This window comes from Mesocricetus auratus, unplaced genomic scaffold, assembly GCF_017639785.1.
Source record: "Mesocricetus auratus isolate SY011 unplaced genomic scaffold, BCM_Maur_2.0 Super-Scaffold_100015, whole genome shotgun sequence".
NCBI classification, from domain to species: domain Eukaryota; kingdom Metazoa; phylum Chordata; class Mammalia; order Rodentia; family Cricetidae; genus Mesocricetus; species Mesocricetus auratus.
In genome coordinates this window covers 43,304,687-43,327,918 of record NW_024429198.1, presented here as the reverse complement: position 1 = coordinate 43,327,918, position 23,232 = coordinate 43,304,687, and the positions used below count along the sequence as shown (strand labels likewise).

The 23,232-nt window shown below is 43.8% G+C and overlaps 1 protein-coding gene and 1 long non-coding RNA gene across 3 annotated transcripts in view; one reads left to right on the top strand and one right to left on the bottom strand.

Moving 5' to 3' along the window:
* LOC110343468 overlaps positions 1 to 1,776 on the top strand; it is a 16,134-nt gene extending 14,358 nt beyond the window's left edge. The window contains exon 4 of the long non-coding RNA XR_005881676.1: positions 1,515 to 1,776. This is a non-coding gene — a long non-coding RNA (uncharacterized LOC110343468). The remainder of the gene's footprint in view (positions 1 to 1,514) is intronic.
* Positions 1 to 23,232, bottom strand: part of Riok3 (RIO kinase 3) — a 25,018-nt gene extending 1,786 nt beyond the window's left edge. Inside the window, exons 1-12 of one of the 2 annotated variants that reach the window (XM_005065380.4) lie at positions 23,009 to 23,232; positions 17,485 to 17,600; positions 16,666 to 16,811; positions 16,467 to 16,574; positions 16,151 to 16,260; positions 13,282 to 13,425; positions 10,184 to 10,311; positions 5,239 to 5,436; positions 4,578 to 4,737; positions 1,778 to 1,858; positions 1,596 to 1,685; positions 482 to 589 (exon numbers count right to left, since the gene is read on the bottom strand). In XM_005065380.4, the coding sequence (XP_005065437.1) occupies positions 482 to 589; positions 1,596 to 1,685; positions 1,778 to 1,858; positions 4,578 to 4,737; positions 5,239 to 5,436; positions 10,184 to 10,311; positions 13,282 to 13,425; positions 16,151 to 16,260; positions 16,467 to 16,574; positions 16,666 to 16,811; positions 17,485 to 17,600; positions 23,009 to 23,071 (1,452 nt within the window). In that variant the 5' untranslated portion in view covers positions 23,072 to 23,232. Of the gene's footprint in view, positions 1 to 481; positions 590 to 1,595; positions 1,686 to 1,777; positions 1,859 to 4,577; positions 4,738 to 5,238; positions 5,437 to 10,183; positions 10,312 to 13,281; positions 13,426 to 16,150; positions 16,261 to 16,466; positions 16,575 to 16,665; positions 16,812 to 17,484; positions 17,601 to 23,008 lie in introns of those variants that run through there. The other variant, XM_021235061.2, reaches the window with a different exon arrangement.

Genomic DNA, 23,232 nt, shown 5'->3' with positions numbered 1-23,232 from the left:
GTACTAGTATCTTTATGAAGCCAGGAACTAAACTCTGGCAATCTTGCTGTGCACTGGATAAAGCGTCCATTCAACAGTGTCAACACCAGCTGACTGTGCTACCAGCTTTCTGCCACTTCCTGCCTGGCCTTAGGCTCCCCTAGAGCTTGGCCATCTAGGCCAAGCTGCCCTGAAACTGACAGAGCTCCTTCTGCTTCTGCCTCCTGAATGCTGGGATAAAAGATATGTACCACACCCATTTTAACCAAACTATGATGAACTCTGTGAAGACATGTGTTTGGAGTGTGTGTGTGGTAAGTTTCATACCTGGAGAGAGAGAGAGAGTGTGTGTGTGTGTGTGGTAAGTTTCGTGCCTGAAAAGAAACCATGTAGAGAGAAGGAAGACCTGGGGTTTGAAGGAGTGTCCATCGAGGACTGAGCTCCTCTGGGCAGCTCTCTCCAGCAGCAGCAGCAGACAAAAAGCTGTGTGCCAGCCACTCACCTCAGCTAAGAAATCAGCTTCGTTGTCTGCTGAGATGTTCAGGCCAGAAACAGCATTGAACAGCTCCCGCTCGTTAAGGGCTTCCTTCACTCCTCCTTTCTGGAAAAACTAGCAATGACACACAAACAGTTAGAACACCAGCAAAGTTCTCACAAACCAGCACGCATAAGCTGCACTACATCCTTCACCATTTGCAGCCATTAAGGTTTCCCTCTCAAGGTTAACTAGCCCAGGCTCTACAGACAATGTAGAATGTGTCGACAACTCTTCCGCTTCCTGGTACCTCTTCTGTTATGAACGTGGTGCCCTGTGTACAATGAGTCTGGCACTTTTCTGTGGGGACGGATGTAATACATTCACTAAATCCCATGAATTACAATTTTTATGCAGGCCCACAGGTTACCCATAGGTTATTCTCTCCCTTACATCTGTAGTTAGCAAGTCCTTTCCCTTAGAAATGGGAACCAGGCTGGGTGGTGGCGCACGCCTTTAATCCCAGCACTCGGGAGACAGGGGCAGGCGGATCTCTGTGAGTTCAAGGCCAGCCTGGTCCACAGAGTGAATTCTAGGACAGGCTCCAAAGCTACAGAGAAATCGTCTCAAAAAAAAAAAAAAAAAACCATAACAAAAACAACAACAAAAAACCCACAAATAGACAAAAGAAATGGGAACCAGATGGGACCAAACTTTGTGCTTAAGGAGTGAATTTCAAAATGTTGTCATTCTACCTTGAAGTGACAGTGAGTAGAGAACACTGTCCTGTCGAGGAGGCCATCCCCCTCCTCCCCATCCCTCTTCCCCTCCTCCTCCCTCCTCCCCCTCCTTCAGAACAGTAACGGGAGGAAGCACTCGGGCTTACCACAGGCCAGCTTTGGTGTGTGCACTACGCATGCATTAAGTCTACTCACTCCTAAAATAGCAGGAGCCAAACCAAAACTTAATCTCTTAGAAATGGAGGCCACATGAGTCATGACCTCACGAGTCCATGAATGAGTGAGTTCTGAAAATTCTCCTTTATCTCCTTATCCTGAAGGTAGCTGGCATCCCTTCTTAGGAGTGAGAAAAATATTTGAACCTGTTACATCCTTTAGAAGACACTGCTTTGTACACCAACCTGTGAAACATTCCTACAGTCACGGAATAAGAACTCCAGGCCATGAGGATGAGTTGGTTCTACAGACTGACTGACATCAATCAACCAGACCTAGTTAACATAAAGCACAGATTGATTTATTTACAATCAATAATTTACACCAGGACATGTAGTCTGAATATTAAATGAAATGTGCTACTTACCTTTCCAGCATGCCACAACATGTTATACTCGCTGAGGTCAGCGTGCACAAGGGTACACTCATTATATAATTGCTGCATCAGCTGTAAGAAGGGAAATGTAAGAAGGGAAATGAGGGCACAATTCTAATATATCTCTATTAAATAAACTAAATTACTAGTTAAAATGAATGTGTCAACAAATACCTCCCAGAGAACCAAGTTAAAAACCTATTTCATGGGTGACGGTGACACTTTTAATCCCAGTATTCAGGAGGCAGCAGGTAGATCTCTGTGAGTTCAAGGCCAGCCTAGTCTACAGAACTAGTTCTAGGATAGCCAAGGCTACACAAAGAAAAGTCTGTCTTGGAAAACAAAAACCAAAATAAAAACAAAATTTTGTTCTGGTCCCACTAATGACTGAACCCAAACACACATACACGCATTCTATAGCTGAGTCATAGCATCAACCCAAACCCTTACCCCCTCTCTTTTATGTAATAGGACTACACTTCTGTTGTTGTATTAGTGCTGTTTGAGAGAATGGGGGATAGGAAGACACTGTCACAGAATTCCTGCATGCCATTCTGCTTCCTTGCTGTGACAATAGAACCAGGCCAATGCTCAGATTCCAATTGCCTAACCAGGGGACCAAGGCAAGCCACTTCCTCTGTAAAAGGACAAGTGTCCCACTAAGACCTCCATGGAGGATACGCAATCCCGAGTGGAAAATATTTCCTGCCAGTGATGGTAGAAGAGATGTTCTTGTTTGTGAGCCAGTATCTTGGTATATAGCCTAGGACAGTCCTGAACTCATGAACTTTCTGCCACAGACTCCTAAGTGCTGAGACTCGCAGTGTGTAGCACATGTGATTTCCAGCCTTTTAAATTAAACAGCATCCCATATTCATCACTAACGATAACCCCTAACTTTACACTTGAAAACTTCGTTTGCTACCCCTAACAGAACTCTATAACAGAGGCTCATCACTTCATCTCGTCCCCAGTCTCCCCACTGCCCAAAGCAGAAAAGGGTTTCTTTTTCACTGTTCTTCTCCTGGCAGTGAAGAATCTCTTGTGTTCACGAATGTACATGTGGGGTGTACATGCATGCATGTGGAAGCCAGAGATCCATGTCAGGTGTCTTTCCCTACTGCTCTCCACCTTAGTTCTTTTTTTTTTTAAAATAAGACATACTTCTTTTATTTATTTGTTTGTTTTTATTTATTATGTACAGTGTTTTGCCTACATGTATGCCTGCTGGCCAGAAGAAGGCACCAGGTCTCATTACAGATGGTTGAGAGCCACCATGTGGTTGCTGGGAATTGAACTCAGGACCTTTGGTAGAGCAGTCAGTACTCTTAACCTCTGAGCCATCTCTCCAGCCCTCCACCTTAGTTCTTGAGACAAGGTCTCTCACTATTCACAGATTCAGCTAGACTAGCTGGCCAGCAAGGTCCGGGGATCCTCCTGCTTTCTCCTCAGGGCTGGGGTTAAGGCACACACTGGGCTTTTTCAGGGACACTAGGGGTGCAAACTCAGTTTTGAGCTTGCACAGAATACACTGGCTTTGAATCCACTTCATGCCCCCAAGTTCCCTGTTGTATCAGCAACCAGAAGCACTGTGAAGAAACCAAGGCTAGGCTATCTGCACCACGTAAACTCAGGCCCTCCATTGGATCTGAACAAATTACTGGACAGTACTTTTATATTCCTATCAGCTGATTGACCCAAAGGTTCCATACAGACACCATGTGACACATACCCAAGTTTCTCCAGTGTTCACTGAAAACACTGCAGAGGAATTACGACAGCATCAGGGACATTTTAAGCTGGAGGCTTCAAACCTACTTTAGTTGTTGTCCCCAAACACAAGTAACTGTCAAGATTCCTGACACTGGCTCTCCAACTTAGCACCTGTACCCCTGCTATTGTCACTCCCACCATCTTTAATCTCATCATCACTGTGCCTTAACAACATCTGCTTCCCTCTCACTTCCCAACAATAGCTGTAGCCCCTTTCTTCTCTCTCTCTCTTATTTTTTTTTTTTTTTGGTTTTTTGAGACAAGGTTTCTCTAGGTAGCCCTGGCTATTCTGAAACTCCACCAGGCAAGTAGTAAGTCCTGGGATTAAAGGTGTACACCACCGTGGATCACGTAGACCCTTTCATTACTGCTGAAGAACCATAACTTTTAGGAGTCAGACAAAGGGATTCCATCTGCTAAACTTGACTGAAGAAGTCCTGTGAAAAAATGGTTTCATATTCTAAGTCAGTAATGCTAAGCATGAAGCTTGCTCTTGCTCCATGAATATCTTAAAGTTTTCTAAAATCATTCAGCACAAACAAATAGACATGAAAACAACTTTTTTGTTGAGATAGGGTCTCACTAAGGAGTTCAAGCTGGCCTCAACTTGAGATCCTTGAGCCTAATTTTTTTAAAGACTAGCCTCTTCAGACAGTGTCTTAATGTATAGTTTACTTGACTGAAGCTTACTACAGACAAGGCTGGCTTGGAACTTGTGACTATCCTTTGCAACTGCACAGGTGTGTTCCATCATGCCTATCTAAAAGACAACTTCAATGTCAACGATCCTTCACAAAAATTCTGTTTATCCTTCTTATGCTACCTTCAAAAATATGATCCCATAGTTTTAAAAAATTATCACCATTAGTAAGATAGGCTCTTGTGCTATGTTCCCTAGGTTGAACAGCCAGCTCAAGTGCCTCAGCTCCCAAGTAGCTGGGACTACAAGCACACTCTAACTTAGGTACAAGAAATGTATTTATAAGACAGTATGTAGGAGCTGTAAGGCACAACTTACATGGAGAGTCTGATAGTAGGCGTCCTTCATTTCTTCACTACTAAGCTGTACTTCTTTTAGTTTAGGGGCTGGAACTTGATCATGGCCAATGAAAGACATAACTAAAATGTGCTTCTTAAGTAGTACTACTGTTGGACAAGGAATTCCAGCCTTCTGCATTCTGTATAGAAAGAAATGATTAGGAATAAGAAGATCAGAAGGAGAAAACATGCCATTAATTCAGCAAACACCTAACTAGGGCCTGTGCTGAGCTGATACTACGTTCTAACCAGGAGATATGGGAATACAAAACCAATAAGATACAGCCCTTAGAGGTAGGGAAACTTGACAGGTGGAAGGGCATTGTATAAAGGCTGGGCGATTCCTCAGAAAGACTTTCCTCAGAGCTTTCATACAGGATAGAACACCTGCACAGACGATGCCTCAGTTTCCCTTGAATGTCACTAAAGAAGGAAAATGCCTCTTCATTCACAAAGTTTGAATTCTGGTTCAAGGCATGGGAATGTTTTGTGACAAAAAGCCTTATGGAGCACTTGAAAGTCAAGGCCTTTTGTTATTTCTGTAAATCAGCTTCAAAGATAGCACGGGGCTCGACCTGGCTAGCAGTCCTGGTGCAAAGGGCAATTCCTAAGGTCACCTGCCACACCACTGTTTTCTTTACCTTGTAAGATTGTGCATTTCTTTCTCTGCCCACATGCGGATGATCTTACGTGGATTTAGTTTACTGAAGCGATCTTTAAACCTGAAATCATCTTTAATGTATTTGTCGCGATTCTTAAACTCATTAAGGGTTGTTTTAAATACCTTGATGGCACATTCGGTTGGTATAGCTTTACCATCTTCCTTGTCATCCTCTAGGCTGAAGGGAAGAAGAACAAAGTCAGCAGGTTATCAGCTCACTGTAAGATCATCTCAGGCTCCATTCTACTTAAGTTTACCTACCATGTTTCAAAACATCCTACTCTGCCTATTTTTAAAAAACCTTCAAGTTTTGTATCGTAATAAAACACTAGGCTTTAGGGAGTTTGCCATGTTTCCTCAGATGGCCTAGTGATCATCCTGACACAGCTTTCCCAGGATCTGGAACTACAGATAGACATTGTTGCTCCTAGCTGGTTTGTTTCTTTTAAAAAGCGTCCTTTCAGATAAACTGTCAGATACTTTTCATCAATCTACACTATAATGTTCTGAATTTCATCACTATAGAATCAAGTTTGACAAATAATAGGAAAACATACTTCTTAAAACAAACTACTATGAGCTTGGATGATTTGGGGACAAAACGCATCAAAATGAACACATCGAGCAACCTTCTAAAACAATCCTTCTTTCTCAGTAGATGTGTAAGGTAAGTGCCCTGCCCTGTGAGTATGCAGAGGCGGGAGAGAACGGAAGCAGCATATGAGTGTCCTAGGAGAGCAAGCAAGGCTGTTGGAGGTACGGGCACTGCAAACAAGCAGATTTGAACAGTGTCAACAAGACTCGGGGGCTGTTGAGGAACCTGAGACACTGCAGTTAAACCTCGCCTAAGGAGAGAAATGAAGGTGGATATAGCAGACGAGAGGGAGGCAGACTGCAAAGAGCGTGGACACTGCTCCAAAGCCAGCAGGAACCATGAGGGCTTGTGAACACGGTACTCTCAAGACACTTCATGAGGGTCGAGTGACCGGAGTGCAAGGGAGGCAGAGGCTGGGGCTGGCTCGAGAGGTTTGATTCCGGAACTAAGTAGGAAGTAATAAGAAGGTGATCTAAGCTATAGCGGTTTTACTTCCAAATACCTGCAGGCACACTAAGCTAAAGAGAAAAGAAATGCTTCCAGAGGACAGAATGAGAATAAACCAGCAACCTCTTTCTGTATTACACTCTAATGGCTACTTCTCCATTCACCCTCTAAAGGTCAGAGTCCTTTTGCAAACTCTATGAACCTTCTCCTGTGCCATGTCATATCCAAAGCCATATCCTCTATGGAGAGCACTCACTCTCAGGAATGCCAGGCCCCTTTACAACCCACACTTGGTTTGCCTGGATGTCTAACAGGTGTCTTTAAATTTTCCATGCCCAGAACAAACCCCAATGGCAGCTGCCTAGATTACTTTCCCCTAGGGTCTCACCCCATATCCAATCCAACAGAAGACTGTTGACTGTACTTTCCAAACATAGATTCCTATTCTTTGTTGTTGTTTTGACAGGGTCTCTCTGTGCAACTCTGCCTGTCCTGGAACTTATCCTGTTCACCAGACTGGACTCAAACTCAGTACTAGGATGGTGTGCGCCATCACTGCCTGGCTAGATTCCTATTCTTTACTTCATTACCACTGAGACTAAACCAACACAGTGGTTTATTTAAAGTGCCATGAAGTCTTTTCCATGGTACTAGTGCTTGAACCCAGGACTCTCCATGCTATATAAGTACTGAACTACATTCACAGCCAAGACTTCTTAAATTATCATTCATTTTCCTTCTAGCAACCCAAGTCATCTTTCAAAAATAAAAATCCCATCTTTGGTTCCCACTGTGCAAACCCCTTCCAGGTTTGCAGTCCTTCCTGTCCTAGCCCCTGCTGCTTCCAGGCCTCCTCTTTCTAGTCTGCAATGCAGTTCAACCTGATCTTCCATTATACTGGGTATGTCCTCAAGTTACTTCATCAGACGTCCCTGTTCTATTCATCAAATCCATGACACTGCCCTGTTTAAGTGCTGTACAGCACATATCTGATGTGTCTATGATTAAAACTTTGAGTGCAGGTTGGTAATAGGAAGTGCACTGTGTTAGAGCAGGGACTTCCAAGACCTAGAACCCAGGACCCAGCCATGGAAGCTGCTCAAGTATTGGAGACTGTACACAGAAATGTTCCCAACACCCTAAACAAGTTATCAGACAGAATGGGCTAAACTCTGAGCTTCCTGTCATTGGATGTTTCCCACACAGTAAACAGAACCCTATTAAATAAATCCACAGACATACAGAGTCCAATTTCAACATCTCATCATTCTCCTAGCAAAACACTCCATGTACCTTATGCAAATTACATATCCCTCTGCTAATTTTCTGAGACAAGGACTTAGGGAGCCCAGGCTTGCCCCACGCTTACTGTGTAGCTGAGGACGAGCTTGAAATCCTGTCTGAGATTATGGTATGTACCACATGCCCAGCTCCTTCTCTCCCCCAGAACAGGTCTTGCTATTGTTCCAGTGGATTCTAAACTCCTAAGAGGCTGGGACTACCTATGTGCACCCTGTCTGGCTTCCTTTGCCTGGCTTAAAGCCCTACTTAACTACATATACTGTGTTTAGACCATACTATACTCTGTACCTCTACCATTTACTGTCAGGTAAAAATTATACATTTGGTGATTAGCACAAAGTTGAAGTTATGTAATAAAATTATAGACAGAGCTGAAGCCTTTACTACAAGCCTGAGGCAGACTCCCTCCCTCCCCAGCTCTCCTGGGGTGAGTACTGTCATAGTTCTGACTAATCTTGGCTGTCACTTGAAAACATTGGGAATCAAACCCCAAGCAGTTGACATGCTATGAGAGATTTTCTTGATCAGATCACTTGAGGTGGGTGGACCACACCTCTTGGTGGCAGCCCATAGAAAAGGGCAAGGAAGACCTTCTTGCCCTCACTCTCCTGCCTCCTGCTGAGGCATCCTGTCACTAGTGTTAGAACATACTTCTTCATGATTCCAGTGCAGACTTAAGACCAGCTGCTCTCTAGGAATTCCCAGGGACTCCAGCACCAGATTAGGACAGCCGGACATCCAGCCTCCTGGACTGAACAACTATCAGGTTCTTGGCCTTTCCATCCATCAGGAGACATCCATTGTTGGGCTAACAGATCACAGCCTGTGAGCTACTCATGTGTGGGCACATACGTGCATGTGCATATGTGTATGTGTGTGTATAATGCTATCATTTCTGTCCCTTTAAAGAAATCTGACTAATACATATACAGAAATATCTATATAGACAAGCTGCTATAGATGATGTATGTGCTATGTACTTCTTCAACTAGCCTTTGGCTGTCAACAACGGATTTTTTGCTTACTTTTAAAATGTGATCAGAAATCTAACTTCATCATGATGCCTTCCCTGAATGTATCTGGTAATGATCTTGCTGTATGTCTCTTCCTACCCTACTGTGGTCTTATATAAATACATGCTTTGTCATATAATTATCTTTCACTGGTCATAACTGTTCTTGGTGTCGTGACCTCCTTTTATGGCGAATCTGACTGTTGTGGTGACATATTAGAAAATATGTATTTTCCTTTTATGGACGTGTTTGTGTGAGTGAGGGTCAGTAGACAACCCGGGTGTTGGTCCTTCTACCTTGGGGCAGAGTCTCACTGCCTCTCTGTAAGCCAAGCTAGCTGACCTGTGAGCTTCCAGGATTCTCCTGTCTCCACTCCATCCTACCCTAGGAGCACAGGGAGCTCCAGTCCTCACATTTGCACAGCACAGCAAGCACTTTACCTCGGAACCAACTCTCTGGCCCCAAGAAATATATTGTTTAACTTTTAATGAAAATTTTCATACATTAAAAAAAATCAAAGGAAAAAAAACATGAAATCCCAACAAACATTGCCTGATACACTAGCCAGCTCAGAGCAAACCCAGCTCTCCATTCAGTGAAGCCTTTCACTAACCATTTAACAAAAAGGAGAAACAAGGCATACAGTATCTCCACAGCAATTTCATTAGGAATTTAGCTTAAGGGTATAGCTGTGAAATACATCTAAGTTCAAGGATCTCCCCCTATATTCCCATAATGCTATTTAAAGCAGCATGGTCTGGGAATGGAGAGATGGCTGAGGTCAAGAGCACATGCTGAACTTCCAGTTCTAGCACTCACATCACACAGCTCACAACCACCTTTAACTCCAGCTCCAGGGAATCCAATGCCGCCTGGCCTATTACAGTCACTGGAGTGTATACGCATACACATAAATATAAAACTTTAAAAGGGATGTTGCAGTCCACAAATATTGACTGTCTACTAATACCTAAAAGGCAAAGGTATGTTAACGGAGGGAAAAGATCACATATAAACAAATGCAAACAAACTTCTGAAAGATTGAACTCAAAATTATAAAGGAAGAAATAAATGTTCCTTAAGATTAATTAAATGAATTACAAAATAAGATCTCATTGAGTCCCACAAAAATCCCATGAGGTGAGGGGCAGTTTCCAAGTGAGGTTTTAGTATAATTTGTTCCCAGTCAGAAGTAGAAAAGTACAAATCCCTTCCCATACTCCCCCCCCGTCCCTTTTTTTGGTGCTGGGGATTGAACCCAGGGTTTATGTATGCTAAGCATGAGCTCTACCAATGAGCTGCATCCCCAGACCCAACACTGCTTTCTATTCTCTTCGTTTTTTTGGACTTAACGATCCAGTTTAGTATGTTTGTGTGTTATGGGTGTGTGTGTAAAGATAGTTACAGTTAAGAAAACTAAAGGCAAAGGCTTGACCAATAAGCATTTGAATTCTTTCAAGTACAAATAAATAATGTCTATGCTTTCTACAATAACGACTCTTCTTGCTATGTAAGTTTGATTATATGAAATCCATCAGTCCTGAGGAGAAAGGTGTTTGTTCATTTACCTCCCTCCATACGCATGAAAGACGACAGATTCTTTTCCTGTACTAATACAGCCAGTGATTGTCTCCAGCAATCCCGAGTTGACCATTTTATACATAAGCAAGCGTGTCTTAGGATCAACTGCTTTTTCCTGTAAGAGATAAAGTACTGTAAGTGGAAATGCTCAACAAAAAAAAAAAAAAAAAAGAAATGCTCATCATAAAAGATTCGCTTTTGAAATCAGGTTCTTAGAAGAGCATGGTCACAATACAGTTCTTTCCTCAGGGGCCGCTGGATTTCAGTTCCAGTGTCATGAGGCCAAAGAGCTGGGTTTGGTGACAGTCCCAAGTCCAAACCATAGAGTGGCAGACAACCTCAGGGGTCAGAGCTTCTTGAGGAATAGCCCCAAAGGGATGATAAGTGCTGACAGCAACACCACAATAACCCATTGTCAAAGGTTAGGAGTCAGTGAGGGACAAAACCCAAGATGGTAGAGCATGGAGCTCTCGAGACGGAGTGTTTGGATGTGGACACAAGGCAAAGATCGTGTGGAAGTGCCTCAGGCTCAGCTCACTCCCTGGCTGGGCCCACATAATCTGCTCTGGAAGCATCTGAGGATGAACACTCAGCAGCTGCCTCCACAATGAGCTCCAGGGAGCTCCTGCTCACCCTCCTGCAGTGCACCGCAGCCTCCCTCTGTGCTGGACACATCAGGAGACTAGCCTCCCCAAAGCACATGCTCTCACCAAGGGCCTCACCTCCCCCTCGCAGCACTCCTGGCTTCCTAGCTCCTCTCCCCACAGTGGGAGATGATGTGGGTCTGGAAAGTAGTCTCTTCAAGGAAAACCAAACCGAGTCCTGCTGGTACCATACATTGACACTCATCCACTCTTCCCTCTCCTCCCAGGAAGACGTTAAAGTACACAGGTTACAGAACAGTGATGGTCCGGGGTGACACCATGGCTCCAGTAACGGTTAATATCAAATTCAGAGGACATAAGACACACTTCTGCCCATTGGAATGTTCACCCTGGTAACTCCTAATTTTGTTCCAAGATAAACAATTAGCCCCAGAGAATAAAAATTGAATGGGAGACATCACCACAGCTTCCCTCCAGAGACGAAACATGGGAAGGCACTAGAGGAGTGAGGGGGTCACATTACCTTCCGTCTCCTTCCTATTGCATCCATGTGCTCCTCCCCAGCCCCCACGCTACGGCCAGGACTGTGGTGCGGACACATGCCAAGATTACAGCAGACATGGAGCGGGACAGTGAACACAGGTGGTGACTGGTAAAACCGGGATGCCAGGCAGGCGTGTATAGATGGTCAATCTTAGATTTAATCTATACACAAAATCCCTCCCCTCTCCTAGCCCTTGACTTCTTGGTTCTCCTGTAGCATCTTCTTTATCTAGCTAGGTACCACCCCCTGGGGACCCAGGTCCCTTTACTGTCTTTTATGAAGGTAGAACTCATACAATACCTATGGAGTATTTTGAGGCCATGATACAACAATTTCTCCCTTCTAGTTCTGATCCAGTATCAAACTTGTGACATCTTGCCCTGTGTACCTATAAGGTTCCCTACCTCTTTAAGGGGGGCTTTTTGGCAATAACTTCCACATTCTGTCCTTAAAAAATAAACTGGAAGTTAAAATACATCAAAACCCAAACATTGGTTTATGCAAAACCTTATTTTACCAACTAAGTCTAAGCAGCTCTCTGGTATTATTATTAATTTATGTGTATGTGCATGTCATGCCGGAAGCATCCCCTGGAGCTGGTTACAAACAGTTGTCCGCTGCCTGATGAGGGTGCTGAGCCATCTTCAGTCCTTTCAGCTTTTCAAAGAGTTTAGTAAATTCACTTGTTAAAATAGTACATATTATCTTCATTAATATAAAAGACTAGTGTCTTAAAGAGTCCAGTAATTTTGTTATTTCCAAAATAGGTATTATCTCTTTAAATGTAAAACATTAGAGATTGTTAAGCTCAAGTAGTTACAAGTGTCAATGTAATTAAAAAAAATTTTTTTTAAATCTGAACATCTGGGCTGGAGAGATGCCTCAACAGTTAAGAGCACCGACTGCTCTTCTACAGGACCTGATTTCAATTCCCAGCACCCATACGTCAATTCACAACTGTCTGTTACTCCAGTCCCAGGGGATCCAAGGGCACCAGGCACCTACATGTTACAAAGACACATATGCAGACAAAAAACCCATACACATAAAATCGATCTTTAAATATCTGCAACATTCAACCAAATATACAGTGTATACTCCAAACTACTGTCACTAAACATAACCTTTTAGGGAAAAAAAAAAACCTTTATTCTAATTAATTCACAAATGCTATCACTCATATGGCTTAAGGGCCCATATAACCATTTGCTCAACCGCAAATTCAAAGCTCTGGTATTATAGACACGAGCTACCTCAGTTCACTTTGAACTCCCTGACCAGACTAGTCCCAGGCAGGCCTGAATGGTTACCCCTCTTTACTAACATCCTAGCAGGGTTACCCCCATAAGGTCCTCACACTCTAAAACTTGTGGAAGCACATGAAGTCCAGGGCCACCAACTGTTTCTGCTAAGCTCCTTGGGTCCCACATGTGTCTCAGTAAATGATGGCAGGGCTTGAAGGCTCAATAGTACTACCTCCACTGAAGTCTCTGGGGACAGCATGGCCAGTGTGTGCCTGACAGGTGAGTTGGAAGCCACACCACCAGCTCCAGTGGTTGCTACCTGGGCCACCACACCTGGCTCCTGGGGTGCAACAGAAGGTGCCCCAACTGCAGATGATGTCACTGCTGGAGGCTGAGCTACGGGTGCTGTCCTGGGCACTGCTCTCATATGAGGGGTCATACCAGAAGAGTGGCTTCACCTTCTATGCCAAATCCTAAGTGCCCGGCAGCACTGCTTCTAGAAACTTAAAACTCCATAATGTGGGTTTTAAATAACTGATGAACTAAATTATGTTAAGTAAAATATGCCAAAAAGCAAAGTCACTTGAATAGCATTGATTTGAAAAGCTAATTCCAGGGATAGGGAGAAAATAAATCATGAAGTTTTGTCTTATTCTTTCCACCAAAGTGAGCGAGGTGCTAAGAATGCTTACAGCGGTAGAATGCTCCTTCTTCTCGTGGAGACGGGCACTTCGACGCTCTTCCGAGTAGGCATGTTGTTTTAAGGCATTGAAAACATGGTTGGACAGTTTTAAATCCATTCCGATTCCATCCCCTACCTGAAAGCCAGGTGCAAACTGACAAAGACAAAGAATCAGCAGTTAGATGTTTTCATTTGGGAACGGTGCTGCAAACAGCGAGAAGTCAGTCTTGCAGATTTCTTACTCAACAGATGAACCTGTGCAGAAACAGAAGTTCAACATAGCTCCCGACACAAAGAGGAGCAACACCCAAAGAAAACGCAGTCTGAAGGTGCATTCTATGTAGAGAGAATACCTTACCACATCTAAAGTGAATGTCTCTCAGCATTACTTTGTACCTCGTTTTTTATGCCAAAGAACAATGTTATATTATAAAGCCCATACTGAACCTTACCAAAGAAATATAATTTCATAATTTATTATTTTTGAAGACTAAGTTGCTACAGCAAACAATACCAATCACCTCCATGACAATTATAGAGATGCACAGTCCATTTAGGCAGCTGCTAGCCACTGTGTAGATATTTAAATTTGAGTTAATTAAAATGCAGTTCCTTAGTTGCACCAAGTGCTTAGTAGCAAATACAGCTACCATGTAAGAAGACAGAGACAGGCAAAGTTCTGCTGAAAAGCACATTCCAAAGCTACAGAACATTACAACACAGCCATTCTGAAGACATCCCCACCAGATACAACACAACCATACTGAAGAAGATATTCACTTAACAAACGCTTGTGCACTAAGGTCTGCATGTTTCTTACTGGCCACAGCATTTATAAAAGAGAATACTTTATTTGGGACTGAAGAAATGGCTTCCCAATTAAGAACACTTGCTGTTCTTTCAGAGGACCTGAGTCAGTGCCCAGCACATGTCAACAGGATCACAACAACCTGTAACTCCAGCTCCAGGGGATCTGGCACACTTTTCTGGCCTCCACAGACACCTGAACACCTGCCTATGTATGCCTGTTTTGCCAGCATATGTGTGTGTGTGTGTGTGTGTGTGTGTGTGTGTGTGTGTGTGTGTGTGTGTATGCACCATGTGCATGCCTGGAGCTCAATGAAGTAAAAAAGAACACCAGATCCTCTGGAACTAGAGTTAAGGATGGTTGTGTGTTGGGGAAGTCCTGTTATTTGCCTGTGCATTTGTCAATAAAGTACTGTCTGGCCAATAGAAAACCTAGATAGGAGGGACTAGGAGTCGAGGAGGATTCTGGGAAGGGGAAACACAAGAGAGTCAACATGTGACGCCACGGGGGTAGGACACCGGGAACTAGTCTCCGGTAAGAAACATACTTAGATTAACAATTATGGGGTAATTACTTAAGGCAGAGCTAGCCTGTAAGAGACAAGCAAGGCCAACAGCTTCATAATTAATATAGCCTCCTGTGTGTTTATTTGGGACTGATACGCTGCAGAGCCCAGGCGACTGGCGGGTGATAAACCAAAGCGGCTAGCAAAAGGAAAAGCTTCTCTTAACAGTTGTGAGCTACCATGTGGGTGCTGGGCTACAAATCCAGTCCTCTGCTGAGCTGTCTCTCCATCACCCAAGACTTTTGAGTTTCAAGATTTACTCTTATTGTGTGTGGGTTTGCATGCACATGCCATGTGAATGTCCATGGAGGCCAGAGGCATCAGCTCTCCTGGAACTGGAGTTTACAGGTGGTTGTGAACAACCGACGGAGGTGCTAGGAATCAAACTCAGATCCTCTGGAAGAACAATAGGAACCAAACTCAGATCCTCTGGAAGAACAAGTGCTCTTAACCACTGAGCCATCTCTTCAGACACTGAGATACATCTTTTTAAATGGCATTTTATTTTTAATTTTAGAGAAGTAGTTCTGAAAACATGGTGCTGGGTGGGAGTGGAGCTCAGTGTTTGCCCAGCATGTATAAGACACTACAGTTGAGCACCAGCACCACAAAGCCAAAAAGTCTGAAAAGTATACAAATTTCTTCTTTCTAGTTCTTGTCCCCTTACCATTGCTGTGTTCTGTAGGAATGCTATTTTGTAAAAAATAATGTACTAAGGATTAAGAATTCATTCATTCATTCATTTATTCTTTTTTTAAAGACAGGGCCTACTTTAGCCCTAGCTAGCCTTGAAATCACTATGTATCAGGATGACCTTTAATTCCTTATCCTCTTCTGCTACCTCCCAAGTGCTAGATTACAAGCATATGCCACTGTGCTCAGCTTTACTTCCTATCTTAGAGCCTTATAAACCAAGTCAGATTTGAAGCATCCTCATAGGTTTTACTCTACAGTACTCTATTCTCTTAGTGGCTGAGTTTCTGAGTTATACTGTCCTCTAAGCATCTCTGCAGCCTGGTGTGGGGACACCGGCACAGAGGTGGCATGAATTTGAGCCAACCGAACTATGGAGTGAGACTCATATGAAACAGATAAAATAGATTTTTAGAAATTTACTGTACTGATCCAGAATGCTGTTGGCTTGTTTGCTTTTGTGTTTTAAGAGAGGGTCTCACAAAGTATCCCAGCCTGGCCTGCAGCTCACTGTGTAGACCACACATCTCTGCCTCCCAAGTGCTGGGATTAAAGGTGTGCTCCACCATACCTGGACTAGAATGCTGTTCTGAAAATATATTTAAACTCGGCTGGGCCTTGGTGGCACACGCCTTTAGTCTCAGCACTTGGGAGGCAGAGGCAGGCAATGCCGGGCTGGTCTACAGAGAGCAAGTGCCAGGATTGGCTCCAAAGCTACACAGAGAAACCCTGTCTCGAGGAGGGAGGGAGGGAGGGAGAGGGGGGGGGAATAATTAAACTCTTGATTGAGAGATAATACTTTCTATAACTTACATTTTCCATTCTTGCTGTGTTCTTTCTCCCACAGACTACTTCATCATGCTTAGTGGTGATGTCTTTTCCTTTTCCAATAAAGCCCTTTTTTGGAGTAGGAATTGGCTTTGCTAAAGGCAATTAAGAAAAGTCAAGAATATAAAAACAGAAAAGAGTAAATAAAGTCTTACATTCAGCACTGTCTGGACAGACACTTGAACCTAACCCTGAATTATCAAATGAGATCAAATCTAAGCATAAATCTAAACAAGTTCATTGGAAAATGATCTTCCTCTGACCCACCCCCCACCCCCCGCACCCCAGAAACGGAAAGCACCTGGTCTGTAGGGGTCATCCCGAGTGTCCTGCCAATCAACCTCATCTTCAGAGCTGTCACTGTCTTCAAAAGGATGCACTTTTCGATAGTTTTCAAATGAAATGCAGACTAAAAAGGTAAAAGTAGCTGGCTGGTTATTTGGGAGTGCGCACAGGCATTTCCCACCACCCAACGGAAAGTCACAGTAAGGCCACCGTACCTTTGCTATCACCATTGAACTTTTTTTCCTCACGCCTAAGCTGTGCATCATATTCTCTGTCAAATTCCATCTGTAGCATCTGAGCCAGCATTAGGTCACTGGAAGTGTCAATGTTTTCTCCAGAAATGAATGGACCTTCAGCGACACTATTCAAAATAAGGTGACACAAGCTGACTGATGTGCTGTGCAAACAGCTGCTGATCGTGAGAGTAGAAATCGTTTTTGCAATGCTAAAATCACACTGAAGAAGAGGTGGGAATCTACCAAACCATTTACCATCTGCTGTTTCCTCAGCCAGCTTCAAACCCACAGCAACTCAGAGAGCCCAGCGAGGTGAGAGAGATGAGAAAGAAACCTTAAGCAGCTATGGAATTATGGGAAATCCATACTGAGACCCAGAATGCTTGTCATTGTCTCTTCAAAGTAGAGAGAAAACTAATGAAGGGACAAACAACAGACAGTAGAAAACTATACCCATAGCAACAGTGGTTTGTCTAAAATCATACGAGCTCAGACTCTCTCTATCTGAACTGCTTGGGACCAAAAGTACTTAGGATTTTGAAATCTTCAGATTTTGGAATGATTTACATAGACTAAGCTAAGTACTCCTGACTGAAGAATTCTAATCTGAAATGCTATAAGTCTGAACTTTTCTGAGTACTTTTTGAAGTGTCCAAATCTTTAGGGGCCACTCAACCTGAGTCAGGAATGGAACTCAGGGCACGCTTGTTCCTGCGCACTGCCTTCGGAAGCACTCTTCCTCACTTCTAACGACAGAGCCGTCAGCGGTAAGCTTTGCTAAGGCTCAGGGACACGTACACAACCTCGGGGAAAGCAGCCGCCTCTTCTTCCAGCTGCAGCTCTTTGGCCAACTCTTCGCTCATCACCTCGGTCAGTGAGCAGGATACTGTGTTTTGAGGGGTAGCCCACGGGCACTAGTGAAACAAAAGAGAAAAAAACCTTATGATAATGACTTAAAACTCAAAAAACGAGGTTATCTTTTGAGAATTAAACTACTTAAAATGACCAAACCAAATAGGTATTTACAAAATTCATCCTATAAGGAAGAACTCTCAGAAGAAATCCTTTTTTAATTACATTTTCACTTATTTACTCTTATGTGTGGAAGCACAATGCAAGAGGTCAAAGGACAACTTGAGGGAGTAGATCCTTTGCTTCTATCATGTGAGTCCCAGGGACTGGATTGAAATCTGACTGTCAGGGTGGCAGCAGGTGCCATATGGTCAGCCCCCAACTCAAATCCTATTGGAGGTTAACTGTAAACTTAACCAGACACACCTGGCTTGTCTGGCAGGCCTGTTCTCAAGGCTGAAAAGTACTGGGCTATTACACAGCATCACCCACCAAGCAAGGAGTTCTCAGCTCAGGAAATGCTTCTCATCAAACACCTTTCTGCTCATGATTTAGCTTCCTTAGTAGATTTTCTTTTAGGGATAGACAATATAACCAGCCATAATGGTTCACTCCTATAATTCCAGTGCTTAGGAGGCTGAAGGAAGAGGACTACCTGAACTATAAAGCAAGGCTGTCCAGAAAGGAAAAATAAATTAATTTTTTTACCAACCAATACAATTTAAATCTCACTCAGAAGTTATGCCTAACTCTAATCTAAGTATAAGGACATGGCTTATTATAAAGTGTTAATCCTCTCTAAGATGTCTGAGTATATGTGAAAACAAACCAAGAACAAGCCACAAAAAATTTATTTCTAAACTTCAGAATCTGAGACCACGACTTTACAAAGTATGATTACAAAAGAGTGACACTCCTTGAGGTTCTTTAGCACTGGCCTTCTCCAATGTCTCAGCTTTCTTGAAACACAGATTCTAGCATTTATTTCCCATTTTCCTAAAACATGTAACCAATCATCCGCTCCTTGTTTTGATTCCATTTTCCACAATGCAGTGTTTTTACCAAAATGTTACTAGTTACTAGTTGCTTTCACTGCTTTGATAAAAAATATGAACTCACTCCTTAATGAGTGCCTACGTTTGGGTTAACAGTGACATCTGTATCAGCCATGCAACAATCTAATCAAGGTGAGGAGGCTAAGGTACACGCTGAACACACTGACACCAGCCATTGCAGATCCGGTTCATCCTCACAGAAGGCCCAGCAAGAGGAACAGAGACTTCATGCAGGTTGACTGATGCTCTCTATGATGTGTAGAACACGGCTTCCATTGACCTTGTACTCTTTAACCTAGAAATGCTTAGTCTGGGAGCAGGAGAGACAGCTCAGGGGTTAAGAGCACTGGCTGCTCTTCCAGAGGACCCAGGTTCAATTCCCAGCACCCACATGCCAATTCACAATTGTCTGTAACTCTAGTCCCAGGGGATTTGACACCTTAATACAGATATACATGCAGATAGAACACCAATGCACGTGAAATAAAAATAAAGAGATTCTCAATCTGATCAGTCCCAGCCTCCGAGAGCAGATGACTGTTTTCTCCCGGTCTCAATTCTCACCACACTTGGACGATGACTAACCGTACGTATGTAGCATAGCCACCTCCTCCCCGTTTTCTTTTGAAGTGGGGGAAACTGAATCTAAGGTCTCACCACTCCAGACAACTACTCTAGCATGAGCTACATTCCCAGCCCAATTGATAACACTTCCCTATATTTAAGTATTCACTTAGCTAACTAAGAATATAACATATCTAGATGATTTAAATCATGCCACTCTGGACAAGTCTCACTCCATACCTTTGGCTCCTCCCAGCACGTCTCACCCCACCCCTACCCTAACCGGCTCCAGCCCAGGGGCTGGGCTCTCCTTCCCCCAGCTTCTGATTCCATACACCAGCTCTCTTGGTCTCTTGGTCTGTTTGCCCTCTCCATTCTCTTGCTCCTTTCTCTTTTCCTCCCAAGCACCTCCTCTTATGGCCTAGTTCAGTCTGGACCCTTCCAGATGCTGCTGGCTGTACTTCCCTTAATTCTATAATAAAACCCTTCTTCTCAACCACACCTGGGAGCATCACGTCCTTATTTTCATTCAGGTCTCTCTACTTTGTAACTCTGGCTATCCTGAGACTCTCTGTGTAGACCAGGCTCTTCTTTAAGTGCTGGGACTAAAAGCGTGAGCTGTAGACTACCCCAGAAATACCATCTACATTTTAAAGGCTTGGAAACTGAATCGCAGAATCATCACTAAAGTTTATCAACAGCCAGGACAGAGCTAAAGCCCCTTGAGGGGCGGAGCCCTCTCAACCTGCAGACCAAGCACAGAACTTCAGACAGAAAACATTTACGTACTTATTGAATGGTACATGCCACAGGAAGCAATGAAAAGACAACCTAATGTAGTCCAAATCTGCAGGGCTTTGCCTTTCAGCATCTCGAATTTACCTCCTCCATCTTGCCTGCCTATTTCTGAAGCTCATGGTCCACTGTCACCCGCCACCAGATTCTAGAAGACATTAAATATAAACTATTAGCTGGCAAACGTCTCAGAAGAGTCAACAATGTCAGATGTGATTTCTTTACTTTGAGGTGGCAATTTCTCTGTTCCCAAAGACAGGAACCACAGATATAACAGTACACTGGAACTGTTCACTCACAAAGGCCTTGTCCTTTGGAGTCTAAAAACACAGGCCACAGATAAAGCAGCACCCGGAACTGCCCACTCACAATGACCTTGTCCTTTGGAATCTTACACTTCCCCTATCTCTGCCAACCAGCTCAACTGGGCCACCACACACTGGGGCAACTTCCTCAGGTTAGGTAAGTAAGTCACAATTTCAGACTCCCACAGTTTGAAATCAAATTGAAACATCTAAAAGTAGCTAATAACATCCTTCCATAAAATTCTTCTGGGCTCTGTGAGGGACAGCTTTGGGAAAGGGAACACTCCACAAATGGCTGAAAGGGGCTTCTCCTATGAACTGGCACCAGGAACATATAGTACAGAGTCAGCTGTCTATTTCTTGTGAGTCTACATACAGTAACTCAAACTCTTTACTGAGTAGTTAAGAGGTACTGGGCCAGTGATGGCTTAGTTGATAGACAAGAACAAGCATGAGAGCCTAAATTCAATCCCGAGAACCCACGCAAAGTTGGAAGAAAACCAGCCCCACAAAGCTGTCTTCTTATCCCCACATACAAATCATGGCACACATGAACTGCCCCAAACACACACATCATACATATACACACACCGACAATAATTGTTTCACAATTTTAAAGAACAGTAAACCTAAAGCAACAAGAAGTCTCAGACTCCCACCTCACCAGTCATGCTTACAGTTCTGCTCATCAGCACACTGACTCCTAACATCGAGCTCATCTGCACACAGTCATTTCCAAGAGTCTGAGGTCAGTTGTGACCATCAATGTAATCAGATTAAGAAATGCCTAGATTCAAATCTCTCCTCTGGGTATGTCTGTGAGGAGCCTTCCAGGGACAATTAGATTATATGGGTTCTTTCTTTCTGCTCTCCTCCCTGATCACTGGCCACCATAAGACCATCAGCTCTGACTTTAATGACATGCCATGGACCCAGAAACACAGACAAGTGACCACAGTCGGAACCCTCTGAAACCATGAGCCAAAACCTTTCACCTTTTAAATTGTTCTCTCAGGTATTTTGGCTCCAGCTACATATTGACAACTAAAGTCTAAATTATTAATACATCCTTAGTTTCCCCTAGTGCCTTTTTTTTCTACTATAGAATAACATCCAGGATACTACATTAGATTTGTCGTGTCTCATTAAGCTCCTCTGGGTTTTCAGTTTGTCAGACTCTGTGGTGATCATGGGGGTTCCACAGACTCATTTCTACAACTCTCTGTCAGAGTTACATACTTCCTCACTTCTGCCTCTCATTTTAGGCACCTCAGTGGCAGTGGCCCATGCCTTTAATCCCAGAACTTGGGAGACAAAGTAGGAAGAGCTCAAGGCTAACCTCATCCACAGAGCTAGTTCCAAGACGGCCAAGGCACAGAGAAACCCTGTCCCAAACAAACAAACAAAATAAATAAAACAACGCTATTCTCAATTCTCTTCCTCCTTAGGCATTCACTCACTTTGGTTTTCCATGGTTAGAAAAGGAAATGGTTAAGTGAGGCTGTGTTTTGGTAGTCTGTCTACCCAACAAGCTACCAGTAAACTCCAGGAACACATTTGTTTTGTTTTGTTTTGTTTTGTTTTGTTTTGTCAAATAATGAAAATGGGATTTTTGCAGTCCTGGTGATATACACTTGGATGAGAAGGTGATGGACTTCATTTATCCAGTATTATTTATTTTGGAAGTGAAACATTTCTTAGGGTACAATGTTTTCATTGAACTTTTCCTACAACTTCTGTGGCTGTTTAACTGGGGACATTGAAAAAAATCTGGCCTGTATTTTTATTGTCTATGTCTAATGTTATCCTTTTATGTCTGTTAATCTTGACCTCATCAACAAGATCAGAGTCTCACACACAAATGGGTAAAGATGTAACCACATTTACAATAGAATATTTGACTTTTCCTACGGGTTTATAAACTTATAAAATCAACTTTTAAAAAACTTAACAGTTGAACTGGGAGTTGAGCCAGAGCCTGTCTCGAAAAACAAAACAAAACAAAAAAAAACAAACAAAAACAAACTCTTAACTATTTTTCTGTAAAAAGTACGCTTCAATAAGATGAATACGTCAATTTAATAACTATTATGAGGTTTAAAAGGCACGGACCCCTTCAGCACCTTACAGCTGAGGGATGCAAACCCCAAATGAAGCATGACTGCTCGCAGCAAGTGTGTGCGGTCTTTTCATCCTACGCAATGAAACACCCAGGATCTTTTCATCCTAGCCGATGTAATACGAAAAAGAGCCGGTTCAAAATCAGACGGGAACAGAAAAGAATCTTAGCTTGCCATTCGAGCGGTATGGGGAAGCCACGCCTATAGTAGATCATGGAAATTCATAACCATTTTACAGTATTACTGCCCACGTTCGTAGTATTACCCGGAGCGCGAAGGCGCGCCTAGATTTCTACCTTTGTCATTTCAAAAACAAGAAATGACCGAACTGGGATAAGCGCAGTCGCCTGAAGGCAACACCTTCCTAAAGCAATTTTCTGTCTGAGCTTTCTCGGCGTAGGGCTGCCGCACCGGGCTCCTGGTCAAAGAACGAGCGAGCCTGCTGCTCAAGCCTCAGCGTCGGCGCGGGCGTTCTGCTCACGTCCCGGCGACAGTGGACCGGGCCAGACCCCCGGGCCCCGGGGCTGCCTGCGCCAAGCCGGCAGGGCTTCGGCCCGAGGCTTGCCGAGTCGCCTGTCCCGGCTTTGGAGGCCAGCATCCCGCGTGAGCGCGGCCAGCGACCACCGCTCACCTTACTGGAACCCCAGGCGGCTGCGGGGCCGGGCTCAGGTGTTGACACTCCGACCAGATCCATTCCGGGAAGAAGGCAGGGACGAGAACGGAGCCGAGAGATGACAGACCGAGGAGCGGGCTCCGCCGAGGACACGGGCGGGGCACTAGCGACGCGCTGCCGGGGCCGGAGGCGAGGTGACAGATGGCGGCGGCCGAGGCCGCCTCCGGAACTGGACCGCTTCT